Here is an 18,176-nt window from a genome sequence, read left to right as displayed (position 1 = left end):
CGTGATACACTAACCTTTAGTAAGCTCCATTGCGGGCTTGATGGATGCTGGGGATGGAGTCTATCTAGACCATGTGCATGCATAGAAAACAATCCCATTGATCTCAAGCAGCCAATCAGCGGCAAGAATAGTCAGACCGTGGCGGACGATGGCAACTGCAGCAGCAGGGCTAAAGCTTCTATGTGAAGTGATACTTTACTACATTTAAATGCAGAGGATCTCATTTTTTTAAGTTCAAAAAAAGAAAATATTTAGTAGTTTCTAATACTGTTTCTTAACAATCTAGCACCATTTGCTATTTAATCACAGTTCACAACTTAAAACAACATTTTGTGCATTTTTCATGAATGACACAATGACATCACAAATCGAATTCTATAAAGCTGAGTAAATGTTCACTTACTAACAATTTAACCCTTAATTACTTGGGTGGAGCCCAACTGTGCAGGTTTTGCAATCAATTACAAAGGGAAAAGGGATAATGTCCTGCACCCGATGCTTTTGATAATTTAAGTATAATAACATAATGATTTAAGGATGTGTGCGTACGTGCGTATGTGTGTACGTGCGTGTGTGTGCGTTTTTTAAATTTATGCAAAACACTAATAAATGATAATGCGCTGGATTAAAAATGGTATTTTTTTAAAAAGTATGCTAGCTATAAAAAAACATATCAACAACACAATGCTACAATCCAATCTAAAATGAGCTTACGAATTCTGATTAAAAAATGTGATTATGTAAAAAAACAAATGTAGCAGTGGAAAAAAAATATTTTTATTAAAAATAATTGTTATGGCTTTAAGGAAATAATGTAAATTTTTTTTACAGAAACACACACACACACACACACACATATATATATATATATATATATTACAGGGAGAGAAAGAAAGATGTTTAATTACAGGAAGAAAACTGTGAGATAAAATATTTTATTGAAAAAATTGGACAAATATAATGGTGCTAAGAGGGAAGGAAAAAAGAAAAGAGAAAAAAGACTTACATTTGGAAACAGATTCTAAAAGGGGAGGACAAAAATTGAGAAAGCAATGCTCACTCGTCTAATACTAGAGTGCTGTGCTTTGGCAGTGTAGGGTGGGGCAGTTCTGTATAGAAGTCTCAGCAGTCCTTTTCACAGATACATTGGGACAGCAAGAGAATGTGTGGGAGGAACAGCCCCTAAAGCATTGACAGTGCTGACAGCCAAGAGCCTCAAGACAAGCAGCGTCTAAAGGACTACTGATACCTGGGGGAAAGGAGATGCGGAATGAAGAAAGTAAAGTATAGAGTAAAGACACAGATAGAGAAAAGAAAGAAGCAACTAGTGATGTAACACTTTCAGATCACTCCAGGTAAAACGAGACGGCTGTGCCTTCTACAAGTAAAGAGACCTGATCGGCATATTGAAAGATAAGCCAATGAGACAGACAGCCTTCAGGGAGAGGAGATAAGGCTGGCTTTCCTAGGGGGTGCTGGCTTTCCCAGGCAGAACCTGCAAGGACCACAGCAGAGGAGTTTGTAAGTCATCTGAAAAGTCCAGATCGCCCCCCCTCCCATCCAACTCGCGGATCTCCCACGCAGCTTGTGTGGGGTCAGCCTTGGAGTGGATCTACCTTGTGGAAATTACGTGTACTGTAGATAAAGAATCTGGATCTGCCCTTTGTGGGCCACCTTCACTCATCACTCTCCTGCGCTTCGCATGGTAAATTGACTCAGCCCGAGACAGGTTTGCTTTCTGTTGCAATCCACGTTTCGTGTGGCTGAGCTGCACTTGTCGTGGGAGCCAGCAGGCAGAGACAGCGAGGACGAGCCCCGGGACAGCTGTACCGGTTCGGCCGGACTATAGACCCCAACAGGACATCCCTTTGCCCCGCTCAGCCAGCTCTCCTCCTCCTCCTGCTGCTGCTGGACAGAGAAGGACTTTACCGGCTTCAATCACCGATACAACACTTCTGATCACCCGGTGGAACCCCTCGATTAAACCCGAGACAGCTTGAGACAGACACCCGCTGAAGAATGGTCACCCGGACCCTCACTGCTGTGGAATAGAGGTCATCGGGCTAGTAATGCCAACATGTAAGTGCAACCAATGTATTTTTAATGACTAGCCACAGTGGCTTCATGTAACATCGACCGATACCGAACTTCCCTGTCCTGTATCGCGACTTTCGGGTCCGAACAACGGCAGCAACCGGGGACTACTACTCGCATCACCTTTGATCGCAGTCTCTGGCTGAGGGTGATGGGTGTTGTCGCTCACAAAGCGTTCTGATTCCCATGTTTTTTACTCCCCGATCTGCTACCCTGAGAGTTGATTAGGACCCTAAAGCGTGTTTGGCTCAGAGTGATTGGTGTTGTAGTCAAGAACATCTGCTATTACTTAAACAAGGTGGATCGGGGAGTACTAATACCCCAGGGGGGGGCTGCACCTTCAAGTTGAGAAATGTATCCAGCGGAGTGCGGTTTAGGTGGTTACATGCAGAGGCTTGTAGAAAGCGAAGTAAAAAAAATCGTGTTTTGTCGCTCAAGAAGCAGGAAATTAACAGGAAGATTTTTTTTTTGAAAAGTCAAGCTGGGCAAAATATTAAAAAATATATATTTTCTACTCTCTAGACCGGTGCAGGTAGAATCCAGATCAAATATTGACATATTTTGTGCAGTCTGGAAGTAGAAATTATTCTTGGATGATGCAGAGAGAGAGGCATTTATCTTCCATGGTGATTTTAATAAAGGAGCCTCACAAAATTCACAAAGGTGTCTAAAAACATCTGATGTCCCACATCGGCTCTAGACCTTTCCAGGTTTGTTAGCTTAGTAGCCTTTTAATAGGGAACTGGCTGGTATCTGTGATGGGATAGAAGACATTTGTTGGAGCAAAGTGTGGGCTCTAGATTTCAAATCCCATCACCCTCAGCCAGCCTGTTGGCGCGAAACCACCTAAAGAACCACATTGACCCACTGCAATACCCCTGCAAAATGATGAAGCCAGGCTGATATTCTCATTTGTAATATATACTATTATCTAACCAATCATATAGGTGGCATAATAATAATTAATTATTATTATTTTTATTGTTATTATTACTATCCCATAATTAGCTTTTTAATGCTTAACCAGTTTACCTCTAATGTGTGTGCCAAACAGCACTGAAATATTTAACATCTGTCTTTTAACTCAAACTGATAAAAAAAACAATCCTGATGACTCTGTAGGGATCTTAAAGGCTCTAAACATCCCTGTAAAATCTTTTTTTCCCCCATAAGATTCCTGCATTTAACTGCTTATGTCCCGAGAGCGAACACTTTATATTCCCTGGCATAATGTTTAAGGAAAAAGTTTTGCTCTGCCAAGTAAGAGCCCATGTCAGACGGGGAGCGCAGAGCCAGTTTATAGTGTTTTACAAAAATTTGAGTCTTGTTTTTTTGTGATTTAATGCCTAGGCGTTAACGTATTTAATAATTTATCCTGTAACACCTAACTAGTGTCGTTGGATTGTTATTATATATATATATAATTGATGTAATGTATTTTCTTCGCATATTTAATATTTAAAACTCATTAGATAAAGGATGGTACCATGTTAGCCATCAGAATAAACAATTTTACTCCACTTTTTTGATTTATTTATTCTTACTGCATAGTATTTGTTATTTATGATAGTAAAACATGCTTTTTGACTTATAAGCGTTTGCATGTTAACTATTACATAAGTGAATAATGAATGATAATTACAATGGAATAAAGACGTCATTGTTGAGCGAAATACCGTATTTACCCAAATATAACATCAAACTGCGTCTAACTTTTTTGCCACTATTTTCATTTGCACGCCAGGATGATGTATTTTTTAAAATTTACTTTAAAACATTAAAACAGTAATAATTTTTAAAAATACTTCTTAATATATGGAAATATCATATAACACAATCCATTTAAAGGTAATCTATTTTAAAATAAGTTAATTGATTGAAATGTACAAGAGTATATGCGTATCATTAAGAGAGTAATATTAATTCAATATTATTCAGTTTCCAAAAAATATTTGTAATTAATTTTATGCAAATGATCACATCAACTTTGTAAACAAAATCCATCAAATTAGAGGCGCATGAGCCAGATATCAACGATGACGTTTTGAATTATTTTCACATTTTGTCAAAATTACTGGTTTAAAAGGCTATTTCTCATGTCTGGAAATATATAATTCGCTCCATTAATTCTGCATTGCTTACCCCCACCCCCCCAGTGAAAAAGTTAATGTATGGAATGTATGGATATCCATCTATATTCATCATATTTGCTGTCCAAAGTTACTGCTCTGTAAGCATTCATGCTACATAGTTATTACACTAATGGGCACATTACTTTTGTTAAAATTATTCAGTTTTTACAATACAAAAATACATTTAACATAAAAAGTATTTTGTATTCTGAATATCCACTGAAACGATTCTTTTTGTCCTAACTTTACTTGAAAAAGTTATCAACTGCATTTGACATATAATCATGCCAGGGGACTTTCTTAGTAGGCAGATCCTAACAGCCATTAACCCTTTAAAAGTCCACTGTGAAGCTTCTGTGTAGTAACTCGCCAAATGAGTTAACGAAATGGCTTTGATACTAGTGCTCATGGAAACCTTGACTTGACATTATTTAAAGATAAACTTAGGTGAGTCACCAACATCAAGCAGGGATGTCAACCATAACATACTGGTAGAAAAAGCCCCCAAAGTCTTATTTATGATCACAGAAGTGTAGAATTGAAAGGAGTCAGTTTCTGACTGTGTGACCCCGAGAATCTGCCCCTCCTCCCCAAAACCATGAGATTGGGGGAACAAAATCCCAGGTATGCACATAATGAAAAAATTGACTAAAGCCAACTTGTTTGTAGTTCAGAAAGTGTAGCCTTTGCAAGGTACATTTGGTTTTGTTTAGTACAGTTAAAGAGCACTGCTTTGATGTCCAGTAGTCTGTTATGTATCATTGAAACAGAGGATGATGAGAACTGTAGTCCAAAAACAGTACACACAGAAAGTATGTAGGACCTGAAATACATTGCCGGCGAGCATTAGCCTTCATGGCAATGCTAATATCTGTATTGATGTAGTTCCTGTCAAACAAGCCATTTTTCAATATAAACGGAGACAGCTTTGGAAACAGCGAGACTTTTTATTATGGTTTGCTTAAGTTGTCTGAATATTACAGGAAAGCGATCGGCATGAAATTGGGAATGTTTTAGTCCGCTTTCCTTTCTTGAGGTCCAGCGACGAAGGCTGAGAACTTAAAAACCTTAGCACAGATTTCCTGATTTATTAAAACAGCTGTGGCTATTTAGTAAGCCGCCCGTGGAGTGTAGGTTTTCTGCCACCTCTGAGTTGGCGGGGGATGGCTGCACTTAATACAGAGGCGCTTTGTACACCTTTGTAGTAAATACATTTGAGACCAGACTTCCTGTCGCAGGTGTCGTGTCAGAGGGCTACGAAACTGAGCCAGCATTCCAGCGCACAGAAAATCAGCAAGAAACTTTACAAACAAGTATTAGTTTATGTTTTTAGGTACCTGGGGCAATTTTAGGTTCCCTTTTAACGTCCAAACACTTAATTCTATTTCGAACTAAGTCAATTTATTTTCTTATTACTATGGTGAATAGGTAATAGTTGAGGTTGGACATTATGACAGGAAAATGATATTGTGTGTACGGTCAGTAGACTGCTTAAATGGGACCAAACAGACTTCCTTTGTTTAGCCTCAGGCTATTCAGAGAAGTTTCACACCATGGTAGGAAATCAGCGTCCTTTCCTATATATATATATATATACTATATACATCGGAGTAACTAAACACGTCTCCTTCACAAGATTATGGTCTGTGGAGGAAATGGATGTATATCAGTGCTTTATGCCTATAGAAAAGAATGGTCAGTTGGAAGGAAACCCCTACCATTATTTAGCACCAATATTAGTTAAAACATGGCTTGGAGAGAAATCATTATTTGGGCAAGCTAATATTACATTCCATTTTTCATTTTTTCGAACTAAATTGTGGTGTCTTGGCGGTAATTTACTAAAGAAAAAATCATTTTTCTAAGAATAATAGTTTCCAGGCATCTTGATCATAGCTACACAATCCAAAGCGTACATGTTGAGATAAGCCGTTACAATAATAACTTTTAACATTTGTTTTGCAGAAATATCACATGGTGGGTCTATAACTTGCATGTTTGAAGGTGTAATTTTCATTTCCCTGTCTCCCCATACGGATAATGCACCAATAAGCAAAATACTTTCACAAATGGAACTATTCTAAGTTATGTTCAATGCAGTTGTTGCAACTTCCAGTATTGTGGATAAATACAAATGTGCAAATAAAGGGTTAATCCTTTGAAATATTATATACATTTGTGATGCATAGGTGTATCTTCTGGCAGTCTTGTCTACAGTACTAATGGCAAATGCCTATAGATTGTAATGAGAATTCTGCTTTTGTTTTAATAGATATGTGTAAAATCTATATTATCAGTTGCAAGCCTTGTATAAGATTTATTTACAGGTTGTCTAGAGTAACAGATTTTTTTTACTGCATTTACATAATTATTGTATCCTTTCTTTGATCTTTTTATGATATTTCTATTTAGTCAGCTTATGCTATTGAGAGCTTGGAGTAGACAGTATGTTTTGTGCATGATATTTCCCTCCAAAACGTCGTCATCCCTCCCCATCCACTTTCCTCTCTTCCCCTCTGCCAGCCATCACTAACCCTATTCTAACCATAAGCCACACCTAGCGCTTTCTTATGTGCAGCTTGCCATATATCTATCTATCTATCTATCTATCTATCTATCTATCTATCTATCTATCATCCATCTATCTATCTATCTATCTATCTATCTATCTATCTATCTATCTATCTATCATCTATCTATCTATCTATCTAGCTATCTATCTATCTATCTTTACAGTGTATATATATATATATATATGTATATATATATATATATATACAATGCTGCTCAAAAGTTTAGGGTCACTTAGCTGGAAACCAAGGACATTTCTAGCTAGCATAATTGCAAAAGGGTTTCCTAATGATCAATTAGCCTTTTAACTGTAAACGTATTTTATTAGTTATGATTAGCTAATACAACGTGCCCTTGGAACTCAGGAGTGATCGGTGCTGATAAAGGGCCTCTGTAAGACTATTAAGATATTCCATTACATATCAGCCGTTTCCAGCTACGATAGCCATTAACATTAACAGCACCTACACTGTATTTCTGATCCATTTGATGTTGTTTTAATGGACAAAGTTTGCTTTTCTAGCAGTTCACTAGCAGCTGGATTAACATTTATTTTATATATAACACTGTTAAAAGTCCATCTAGGTAAAGTTAGGTAAACGAAAAAAAAAAGAATCATTCAATCTAAATGTGTGAAAAGAGGAATACTGTATATATCTCTTTCCTACCATTGATGTCTGGATTAAAAGACTGGAAGGGTACCACAACCCATCCCCTCCTTTCCACCAAAAAGTACACAACAAAATCCAGCACAGATTAATTAAAATATATTATAGCTAAGGCAGGTCCTATATAGCTTAGTGATGCTTTCTCTTCAAAAGCTCTTCTGAAGTCTGTTTTTTGGGCATTTCCAAGTGTTCTTTTTTGTTCTTTTCCAAGCATTTAGACCTGAGCTGGATCTATAAGAGGGGCTTGTAACTTATGGCTTTAACAACAACCACAAGCCCCACGAGAGCAATTATGCTCCAGAAGCACAGATTTCTGGCAGATGATTGGGCTATATATTAATTTTGTGTCACTTGTCCCCTCTTCCCTTTAGCCCAAAGAAAAAACTAACCCGAGAGTCCTACCCACAATGTTGGCATCGGGAAAGTGTATCAGAGGAGGTCAGGAACATTTGAGGTTTGGCAAGAGTGGAGTCTGAATAAATTTACTTTTGAAAAAGCGGCGATTAAAAAAAAAGTGAGCACCCAGTTTGGTCTATCATTACACCTCTGCTTGTTGATTTTAAGGTAAAGGTACAAAACATTAAATTCGGCTTAAAGAAAAAATATAGTCAACAAGTGACTTGACTGCATAACGTGTGCAGCTGTCAGTTTAGTTGGCATCGCTGGAGACTACGGATGTATGGCTCCTTTCATGGAAGACTTGCAGTTTTGGTTTTGCTTCATAAGTGAATAGCAAGCACTGTTTGCTGTTTTAGAATCTATTATCTCCTGCGTCACCAGGGCCGGTGCCAATGGTATGATAAAAAGACACATTAGCTGCTTAATCTTCTTTGGCATTTGGTAGCACCGTCATAAAAAAAAAAATTGTAATCAACCTTGACACAAATATCTAGGTTTAAGAAAATCAGTCTGCTTTAGTTTAGCTTAGGATACATATGCTAAATGTTACATATTTACCCCTATATATTACTCCATGAAAACCTTCTGCTTACACTAGTTGAATTTTTAATAAAAGTATATTTAGAGGGTATATGATAAACATTATATAAATATATGCAGGGCCGATATAAAGAGCTATTCAGTGACCTGTTCATTAACAGAATGTACAAAGAACAAGAGGTCAGCCTCTGAGATTGGAAGAGCAGAGATTTCATAGATGACAAAGGGTTTTTTTTTTGCCTTCTTTTTGGATCAAGAGTAGGAAGGTAGATGGGTTGAACTTGATGGACTTAGGTCTTTTTTCAACCTTATGTACTTTGTAACTATGTATATTTGAGTGAGATTTTTTGTTGCACTAAAATAATTTTTAAAATGGGCAAGTGACTTAAACGGAGCGAATGGGAATGTACTAAAGTATGTTTCCTGTTTACACTTCCTGGTTTCAGTAGATATGTCCATGTGAGGAATATGATAGTGTTAGCATGGCCGTTTATCCTCTATTAAATGGATTCATTCCATCTGCCTTTTTAAAAACCCTCCTCTCTTTTTTTCTGGAATAACTTCTTTCTTTGGTAAGTACAGGGAGAAGAATGGAATCATGCTACATGGACTTCAGCATCCATTAAAAGCTATTTTGGGGACTAGACTGTCTTTTTAACATGTGTGTTGTTACAGCACATATGTAAAGTAGGTTTATACTCTATTGCCATGACTGAAAACTTAGGGTTTAAGTCTCAGGAATTCTACCTCAACCTGAGGGTCTCAGGGTGCATGGGCAGATTCTTATAGTCTTACAGTCTGAAGCTTTCTGGTTTTTATTCTAATTTATTTATGAATATGTAATTGTTAAAATTGCTAATGCTGCTATATATTCAGTCACAGTTTGATTCTACGTCATATGTGACGGTTTCATGGAGTCAATTGAAGTCATCAACCTTTGGGTACGTAGCAGATTTGGAATTCTGGCTCCACCTGACAATGCTATATGACTAAAGTTTCACTTTGTTACAGAACATTAACCAGAACAGGTTCCTCCTCAGCATGAATGGCTCAGAAGAGCTTATATATTTATGGACTTTTTTGAGTCATTTTCTCCATGTATAACACACCTGACCTGGCTCACAAAAAAGGCACCTTTGTTCATCAACATTTAGATTTGTGCTTTAAAATCATTATGTTACCTAAAAAAATGTCTGAAAATGCATTACTGTGTTTACGCTCTTTAAAAATAATAATAATAAAAATAATCTATTAAAATTATTTTTGTTCTAGGTCTTGCAAGGACAATAAAGTCAGATGGCAATGAAATAACATTTGTTAAATTATGATGTTTCCATTGCTATTGGATTAGGCAATGTAGGTATAATAGCTTGTTTACATTTGTGTACCTTTTGTTAATAGTTTTTACATTGTCTTAAAAAATGCAGTAATATAACTGAAGCGAAAGAGTAGTTATCCAAGAGTTAATAGTACTTCATGAACAAAAAAAGAAATGTCCAGTTCTGGTGACGTTCTCTAAATAGTCCCTTTCTTTTTCCTCAGGACGCCCCCCATGAATGGAATGTGGTGTAAACACTGGAAAAGGAAGATGTCGCATTTTCTGTATTTTATAGCTGTGTACTTTGCTTGTGTTCAGCATACTGGTAAGTGGCTTTTCGATCTCAAATTTCAGGCCTAAAACGTCCTTGTTGGCACAATGCCATGGTGTATATAGATTTGAAAGGTATTAACATTTTGCAGGAGAAATGTTTAAAATGATTGTAGATGTTAAGTCCAGCACAAAAGGGGCAGGGTGGCACTCACCTCCTGGACTGCTCTGATTTGATTTTGGCCCACTTCCAGAAGTCTTTCCATGTGTTGTACTTGCAGTTCCACCTATAGCCACCAGGGTAACATAACAATGACTTTTGGCAGCAATTAAACCCTTATTATATACTAGTGGACCATTTTGTGGATATTGAGAATCGTTGCCTCTGTCATTGCGTTTTGGGACACAATATTATTAATCTTCTAGCCAGGGCTTGGCGCCTGGGCTTAACGAACACACATTTTACTATATACCAATATCCTCCAAAAAAAAACCCAGTTTCATCTACCCCACCCATGTGTAATTCACCCGAACTCTTGTATGTTTTTTCATGATACCACCCTGAATATCGCTCTGGGAAACCTTGGACTATATTCAATAATGTCTTTCCTTTATATTTTTACTTTGACAAACATACATTAAAGACACTTACATAAGCTATATGCAATCCTGTAAGAAAATTACACAGTATAGCTATATATATATATATATATATATATATTGACATAGAAAAATCATATGCATTATTTGCATACAACACGTCACATGTATTTGAATTATACTTAAACAATTGTGTAATAAACAGTGGCTCATTAAGTGTAATGATTGCATATGTCACAAAGTGTAGTATCTGATTTTAACCCTCTTGTATTAAGGCATTGTTGTTTTGTAGCTATTGTCAGGGAGAAAACAAAATGTAATTTTTCATGCGTACGTGTTTCTTTAACAAGAACTCTCAGTTGGTCACATTATAATGTTGGACAATTAAGTGACAAAGAATATCATCGAGTTCTCATGCTAAACTCTACACATGCACGATTGACATTAAAGCATAAGAGTAGCGACAGGAAATCCTGTCTGCGATAGCTTGCATTCAAAAGGACTTCCAGATAACTTGCCTACTTTCACCTTAGATAAAATAAATCTTAACTCTGCATTACTCGAGCTACAAATATGAATTGTTTGTGGACAGATATGATCGCCGCACAAAATACAAGTTTCTGAAGCCTTGTAACAGGATATGCCTTATTAATGCCTCACATTAAAATATGACTCATTAAATGCACGCGTTAAAGGGGAATTAACATCACAGGCGTATAAAGTCAGAATCGTGTTAAAATGTGGTTAAATGTTGGTTTTAGATAAAAAAAATTGTAAAAGTAACAGTTTAACACTTTCTTAAAATGTAACCCTTATGAGATATTGTAATCTTATTTATATAAAAAAAAATTGCAGATGCCATAAAGTAATTATTATATGGTTATCAATGCTTTAGATCTTTTTGCGAGGTGTGTAATAATATGCCACTCCTGTGAAAAATAAGGAGCTTCCATAGAAAAACCCTGTGAAACCTGTATCTTTCATTTGGTTATTACGGCACACGCTGACTCATGTCAGATTCATGATTTAAAGAAGTAGTGTGTACTTATTATCAGAGAATTGTCTGTAAGAAGGCATTAGTGTCTCTTTATATGTAACAACTTAGCACACACCCTCTACAGCTTTATACTCCAGCTTTGGAGCTTTTCTAGATGCAATAAATACGTTAAGGTGATTGTGTATACATTGCACTGGTTAAGCCGTCCTTTGGATCCAACAATGTTTAGCAAAAAAAACATTCTTTTTATTGTATAATCATTTCATATTTTTTATAAAAAATATTATGAATAATTCACTATTTTGGGTTAATTTTTTAACATTTCTCCTGGTATTTTCCTAGAACCATGTCTTGGACATTGCCAAGGGCTTAACCCAGTGCACTGCCCCGGCTCCTCCTGGGTTTCACCTCTATGGCCGCATCCTTGTTTCTGAATAATAGGATATCATATGACCCAATTATATCAGTATGGGATATTATATACCCATGCTCCACATCTTAAGTATGTACTGTGCCAGGTATAGCATACTATGGAGGCTGTGCTGGTTCGTACAGTCCTCCATCGTGTAAATGGGCTGTTTAGGGAGACTACAGATTTGCTTTTAACCAGACCATTGAGAAGTTGGATGCTACAGAGCCTGGTTGCCTAATAGGTCGATATGCCTCTGATTTCTGGACATAGGACACAACGTTGATAATGAACTGTGAAAGGTAAAGGTGTATTACCTTTAATGGAACTGTGTAGTTGGGAATTTACCCCTGGGATGGTGTGATTGTGTGTGTGTGTGTGAAACTGGGTATACAGCCACAAGGGATATCAAAATACCTGGGAGCTCTCCAGGTTTGGCGCTTCCCTGGTTCTCCAGGTCAAGACCTGAATCCTCCAGGTCACGGGGGGGTCCTAACACGCCCCACTCCCCACTTTTTTTCTCCTTAAATGGGGGTGTTTCTTGCGATGCCCTGGGTGCGTCTCGCAAAATAATAAGTATTTTTATCATACTAACTAATAAGGACTTCTTAGTGAAAAAAAATGGCCCCTCAAATGAAATAAAATGCCTTTAGCGCTAAGGAGAGCAACGTGTAGAAGTGTAAAATGCAGTGACTGCTCAAAAAACTAACACAATATCTTTGTACTTTATATAATGTTACACCTATTGAAAAGCTACTGTTTGTTTCCGCTAACATTGTTACCCAATATATAGGGGATGTAAAAGGAAGTCTTCGTATAATGCTTAGTTAATGAGCCTATATCCATGTCTGAAGCCTTTTCAGTTTCTTTTGGGAAACGCGTATCAATGCCTGCTTTTGCATCACATTGTGTTACTGGCAAAATTTATGAATGGGTTGATATGGTAACTGTGTACCTCACCAATAAATATTTTATAACATAACAACACATGCATTTTTATTGAAGTTTGATGTCATTTTCTTTGGAGACGAACCACAGATTGTAGTTGAATAAACAAATATAAATATTATAGATTAGGACATCAGAAGTATAATCATGTTATTGAAATGACTGTCTCATAAATGGCTTTACACATGCATTAGTAGACTGTAAAAAATATTTATAAAAATAGTTATATTGGTTGTAAAGTGATGATTCACACAGTTTAGACCCATTAGCATTTGCCATCTAGAAAACCAAGTTGGTTGTTTTTGGCTGCCTTATATTTTGCTATATTAAAATAATTATGCCTAGTTTATTTTGTAGGTTCTACTTAAGGTGCTCTAACAATTGTCTTTTTTTGTTTTAGTTAGTAGGCTTACTTTTCTCCTGGCTGAAAGTTGAAGCAGGTTAAATTATTTTGGACTAATTGAAACAAGGTTGACATATATTTCAGAAAATAAAATGAACATTTTTAAATTTAGGACACTGCTTTTATGCTAAGAACAGAACTGAATTATTCCATACAGAGATGACATTATAGACACAGAAAATTGTAATAAGATCAATTGGCAAATAGTATTGTGCCACTAGACGGGCTGCATAGATAGTACATAGTACATTTTGACACCCTTTTTTGTATTGCTTAATTTGTTACATCATTATTTTGCACATTTTGGTGTGGCTATGACTAAGTAAGACAGATGAAGTGTTGCACTATAATTTCCTAATAAAGAACAGTTCAGCTGGGTGTCATAAGAACTTCATTTAGCTGTAAATTAGGGATTACTCTAGCCTAGGTGTAGAGATAATCTACATTTTATTAAAGACAGGAGGCAAATATTTGCATCACCTTCTTTACTCAAACCTTCAGCAGCAAAGAAATAGTTAATATTGACAGAAACAAACAAACAATCAAATCACAAACAGAGGTCATAAGAAGGCCTGCAAAGCAGACCACTTTCTCTTCTTTGGTGTGCCGAAAAACCGTAGCACATAGAGTAACGTGAAGAGCCAGGAACCGTAACTTCCAGGAAACCAACATACTCCGAATCCAGTCAAGATCCCGATAGGTTCAGACTTTGGAAAGAAAAAACATTGTGGAAGTAAACTGTACAAAATAACAGTGAAATATCAACACGTAGCAAAAAGCACTGATGTATAGTAATAACAATAAATATACAACCAAACAATAAACCCCGCCACACAAAATCATGGGAGTGAAAAACAGGAAGAAAATATTATAGGGAGGGAAATATTCACCTCCTGTCTTTAATAAAATTTAGATTATCTCTACACCTAGGCTAAAGTAATCCCTAATTTTACGGCAAGACAGGAAGCTTCATATTTGCACTTTTAAAGCTAACGCAACAAGGCAGAAGCCACATGAGACTGAGGCCGATAGTAAAAGGTAAGAAAGGTTGATTCCCTGGACCAATCTGCAGCGGAAAGGATATCTGAAAGGGAACCGCCAAGGTCTAAGGCTGCAGAGGCTGCAGCACCCCTAACCGAATGGGCCCCAAAAGAACTATCTATACCAGCGGATCGAAGAATCCACTTCACCCACCGAGCCACTGTAGGAACCGAGACCGGTCGAAAAGGGGGAACATAAGAGACAAATAAAGGGCCCTGATTCTAGATAAAAATCCGGAGTGTGTCCAAAGACCCTTCCATGTGGTGCAACCAGCACCTCAACTCCAGACGGACCTCGTCCGTTAAACAAATGAGTTGGTCGTAGGAGTTTGAAAGCCGCAGAGAGGCTTTGCATTGCCCGATAATGAAGGGGACTCGGGAAGATTGCCTGAATGGAAGCCGAAAGTTGGCCTATGATCTGGGCCAAATCCCTCAAAGACACGTATGGTCGGCTGAGGAGACGCCGGACGTCCCGTCTGATAGAAGAGAGTTTCGACTGCGGGAGGTGTAGAACCGCCTCCACGGAGTCCACCGTGAAGCCCAGAAACTGGATCAATTGGGTCGGGAGCAGCTGTGACTTTTCCTCGTTGATCACGAAACCCAAGGACTGGAACAGGCGAACCATGAGGAGGGTGTCCCGAGACAGAGCAGAGCGACTCTGAGCCATCAAAAGAACATAGTCTAGATAGATAATGGAACTCAGACCGAAAGGTAGGCAAGTGAACTGCCATAGCTTGCCCTTCCACCAGAACTGAAGAAACTTAATGTTGTCCTGATGAATCGGCACCGTCAAATACGCGTCCTTTAGGTCTAACCTCGAAAACCAGTCCCCTTCTCTCATCAGGTCTCTGAGGAGATCGATGCCTCCCATTTTGAAATGGTGGTATACAATGAATGAATTGAGCGCGTGGAGATTTATGACGGGATGAAACTCCCCAGACTTCTTTCTCACAAGGAAGATACTGCTGACGAATATCGGATCTCCTGACGCCAGTCCGATCGCGCATTTGTCGCGCAGGGAGACCAGCTCTGCATGGACCTGTGCCAGCACATCTCCTGAAAAACAAATAGGGCGCGGGGGGCAGGACTGCTGAGGACTGGAAAGGAACTCTAGCCAAAACCCTTGAACACATTGAAGGACCCAAGGGTCCTGAGTAAGGCGCGCCGAGGCTGGGAAAAAATGCATTAAACAATCTGCTGTCGGGATGTGAGGGAAAAAAGGAGGTCTTACCTGACAAGCCTCTTGACTTGGAGGAGAATCCTCTACCCCTTGTGGTGCCTCTGTAGAAAGGGGAGTGGTACTGGAAGCGCTGGTTCTTGAACCCTCTTGAAACCTGGGCCTGTTGCCGTGGAAGGCAGCTCTGCTGGTGGCACAGCCCCTCTGCCGACCAGCTCTCCCCAAAAAACGATCTCCGGATCGGAACACCTTGCGCAATGAGGTCTGCGCCTTGTTAAGAGAGTTAAACATGTGGAACTTCTCTCCAAGCAGAAGGCCTTGGGCATCTGGACCCAGTTCTTTGGGCGCCAGCTCAGCCAGCTTACTATCCAATTTGAATAGGGCTGCCCTCCTACGTTACGCGGATGTGGCCGTATTGGCGTTTCCTAGAAGGCAGACCGCACGTTGTGCCCACTCCCTCATGATATAGGAATCCGTCTGGGAGCCGGCCACCATAGCTTCATCTGCCAGGGACAAAATTTGCATTAAAGGGCCCGCTACGTCCAGTAATTGATCCTGGGCGGAACGTAAACCTGCTCCAGGCCTTTTCGAGGATCTTTGCCGGATCTATACATAAAGGTGACAAAGGATGGATCAAATTCCGGGGTGTTCGCCACTTTGTCTGGTAGCGTTGGACGAGGGCATTCTGCACAAAGTTTCTGGCGAGCGTCCTTTTCCAGAGGCCGGTGCAACCAAAAACATAAAAACTGGGCTATGTGGGTAGTTGGAGCCCACTCAGGGTGGCGCAAGGTGCGTGGAGCAAACATCGGGAGGCCCGCTGAATCCAAAATCTGTGTGGATGGACCGGGCGCAGAAGATAAAGGATTCTCCAGAGAGAACTCACGTGGCAGCATAGCAGGCTGCTGCATGGGCGAGGTTGGCCTAGAGAGGATTGTGGGGCATTCGTCCAATGTCTCATAATCCCGTTCCGCATATTCCACCTCAGATCTAGGCGGAGATGGAGCTGTCACCGTCAGCGAGGGAGCTTTGGCTCTCTTCAAAGGAGCTTTGCCTTTAAGATATACTTCCCCTTCTGCCTATTGGCGTTTCTTGCAAGGGCGCTCTTCAGAGGGCAAATGATGAGACCCCCCCAGAATCAGAAGCATCAGGCTGTGGGGTCGCCTGGATGAGGGCCGACCGGTCCATGGAGGCCAGGGCCGCAGGAAGGGACTCCAGCAGTGCTGCTTTTAGCCATGCCTGTATGGCAGCGGGCATAGGCTGATCTGAGTCAGACATTTCAACTATCTGTATTCCTTTTGATAAATCTGCAAGACATGCAAGAACGGAAATAATCAGAAGGGTATACAGGGTTCACCCGTAGGCACCTATGGGGTCACCCAGAGGGCCAGGAGTTTAGGCCAGAGGCAAATCCCCACATTTTTTAGGGGTTCCTTCATATTATATGTTGATCTAACAATATTTTAGGATCCATGTTGAGATATTCTCATATCTGAAATCCCTGTTTGTATACAGGTGACGTAATAGGAATATCTTTACTTCCTGAAAACCCCTGGTTTTCACTATGACCATTACTGGAATAATTTGGATAATCTGGATAATTAGAGGCTCATTTTTGGAAAATTCTTATTGTCGGCATATTAAGAAGATTTGTTGATTTCCTAACAGTGACTCTTAATGAAAAAATATTTTTTCCCCCCTGCATCTTATGCAAAATCAAGAAAGTATCCACAATAACAAATATACTAAATGCAGCATAATGCTATAGACCAATTTTAGGAAAACTCAGCATCTTGAGCTTCAGTCTTAGTAGTCATAAGATCCAATAAAAAAATATTAAAGGAAATCTTGGAGACATACTCTAATATCAGCTAACAATCTTGAAAGAGAAAAATCTGTACCTATCCCTGTGGTAACAAGATGTTTGTAATCAAGGTATGTCTGCACAGACATTTTGGGGACCTCCTGTCCCTCTCGCAATACATCAGTCCACTAAAAGGATAGCAAATGTCTTCATGGAGAGTGGCGTTTAAAAGGATGGATAAAAACCCATTAGTGAGCTAGTGTAGATTTGCTTCTCCACCCTATGGAGAGAATATGAGGTGTGTGGTGGCTACATGGAAATGTGTGATGGCTATAAGGTGAGGATACAAAAGGCACAAATACAGAATCAGTGGGACTGCTAGCCATTCTAGCACACCATGATTTTTTTTCTGTCAGTTTCTAGATTATTGGTTATCTTTTTAGGGAAATTAGCTTGAAGGCAAAAATGGAGTAACATCAGCTACATGTGAACTTTAGCTGAATATAAAAATGCTTTGTTTATTAAATTGCTGACAGTGAGTAATGTTGCAATGCCCGTTTCAGTTCAAAATCTGTTTTCAGAAAACACGCTTCACTGTGTTGTCACTACATAAGCAAAATATGTTCTGAGTTCAAGCTCATAACTTATCATAAGGATATCTGTGATGTTACCTATAGGGTAGAAATCACAGCTTGATGCTGTTCAAAGGAAGATAAAAAATGTGGTCACGGATTCTCAGAATTCATGGAAAGTAGTAACCTTTTTCAGATTCATTTTATTTGCTGTATTGTGGCATCCCTGTCTGCCTT

General features: G+C 38.9%; 1 protein-coding gene across 1 annotated transcript in view; it reads left to right on the top strand.

The window, feature by feature from the left end:
* The first annotated feature begins 1,503 nt into the window (after positions 1-1,503).
* Positions 1,504-18,176, top strand: part of ADGRG6 (adhesion G protein-coupled receptor G6) — a 75,944-nt gene continuing 59,271 nt past the window's right edge. Inside the window, exons 1-2 of the mRNA XM_053461059.1 lie at positions 1,504-2,079; positions 9,947-10,047. Coding sequence (XP_053317034.1) covers positions 2,078-2,079; positions 9,947-10,047 — 103 coding nt within the window. The 5' untranslated portion in view covers positions 1,504-2,077. The remainder of the gene's footprint in view (positions 2,080-9,946; positions 10,048-18,176) is intronic.

The sequence above is a fragment of the Spea bombifrons genome, chromosome 3 (assembly GCF_027358695.1).
Source record: "Spea bombifrons isolate aSpeBom1 chromosome 3, aSpeBom1.2.pri, whole genome shotgun sequence".
Classification (NCBI taxonomy): Eukaryota; Metazoa; Chordata; class Amphibia; order Anura; family Pelobatidae; genus Spea; species Spea bombifrons.
This window is presented reverse-complemented; position numbering and strand designations above follow the sequence as displayed.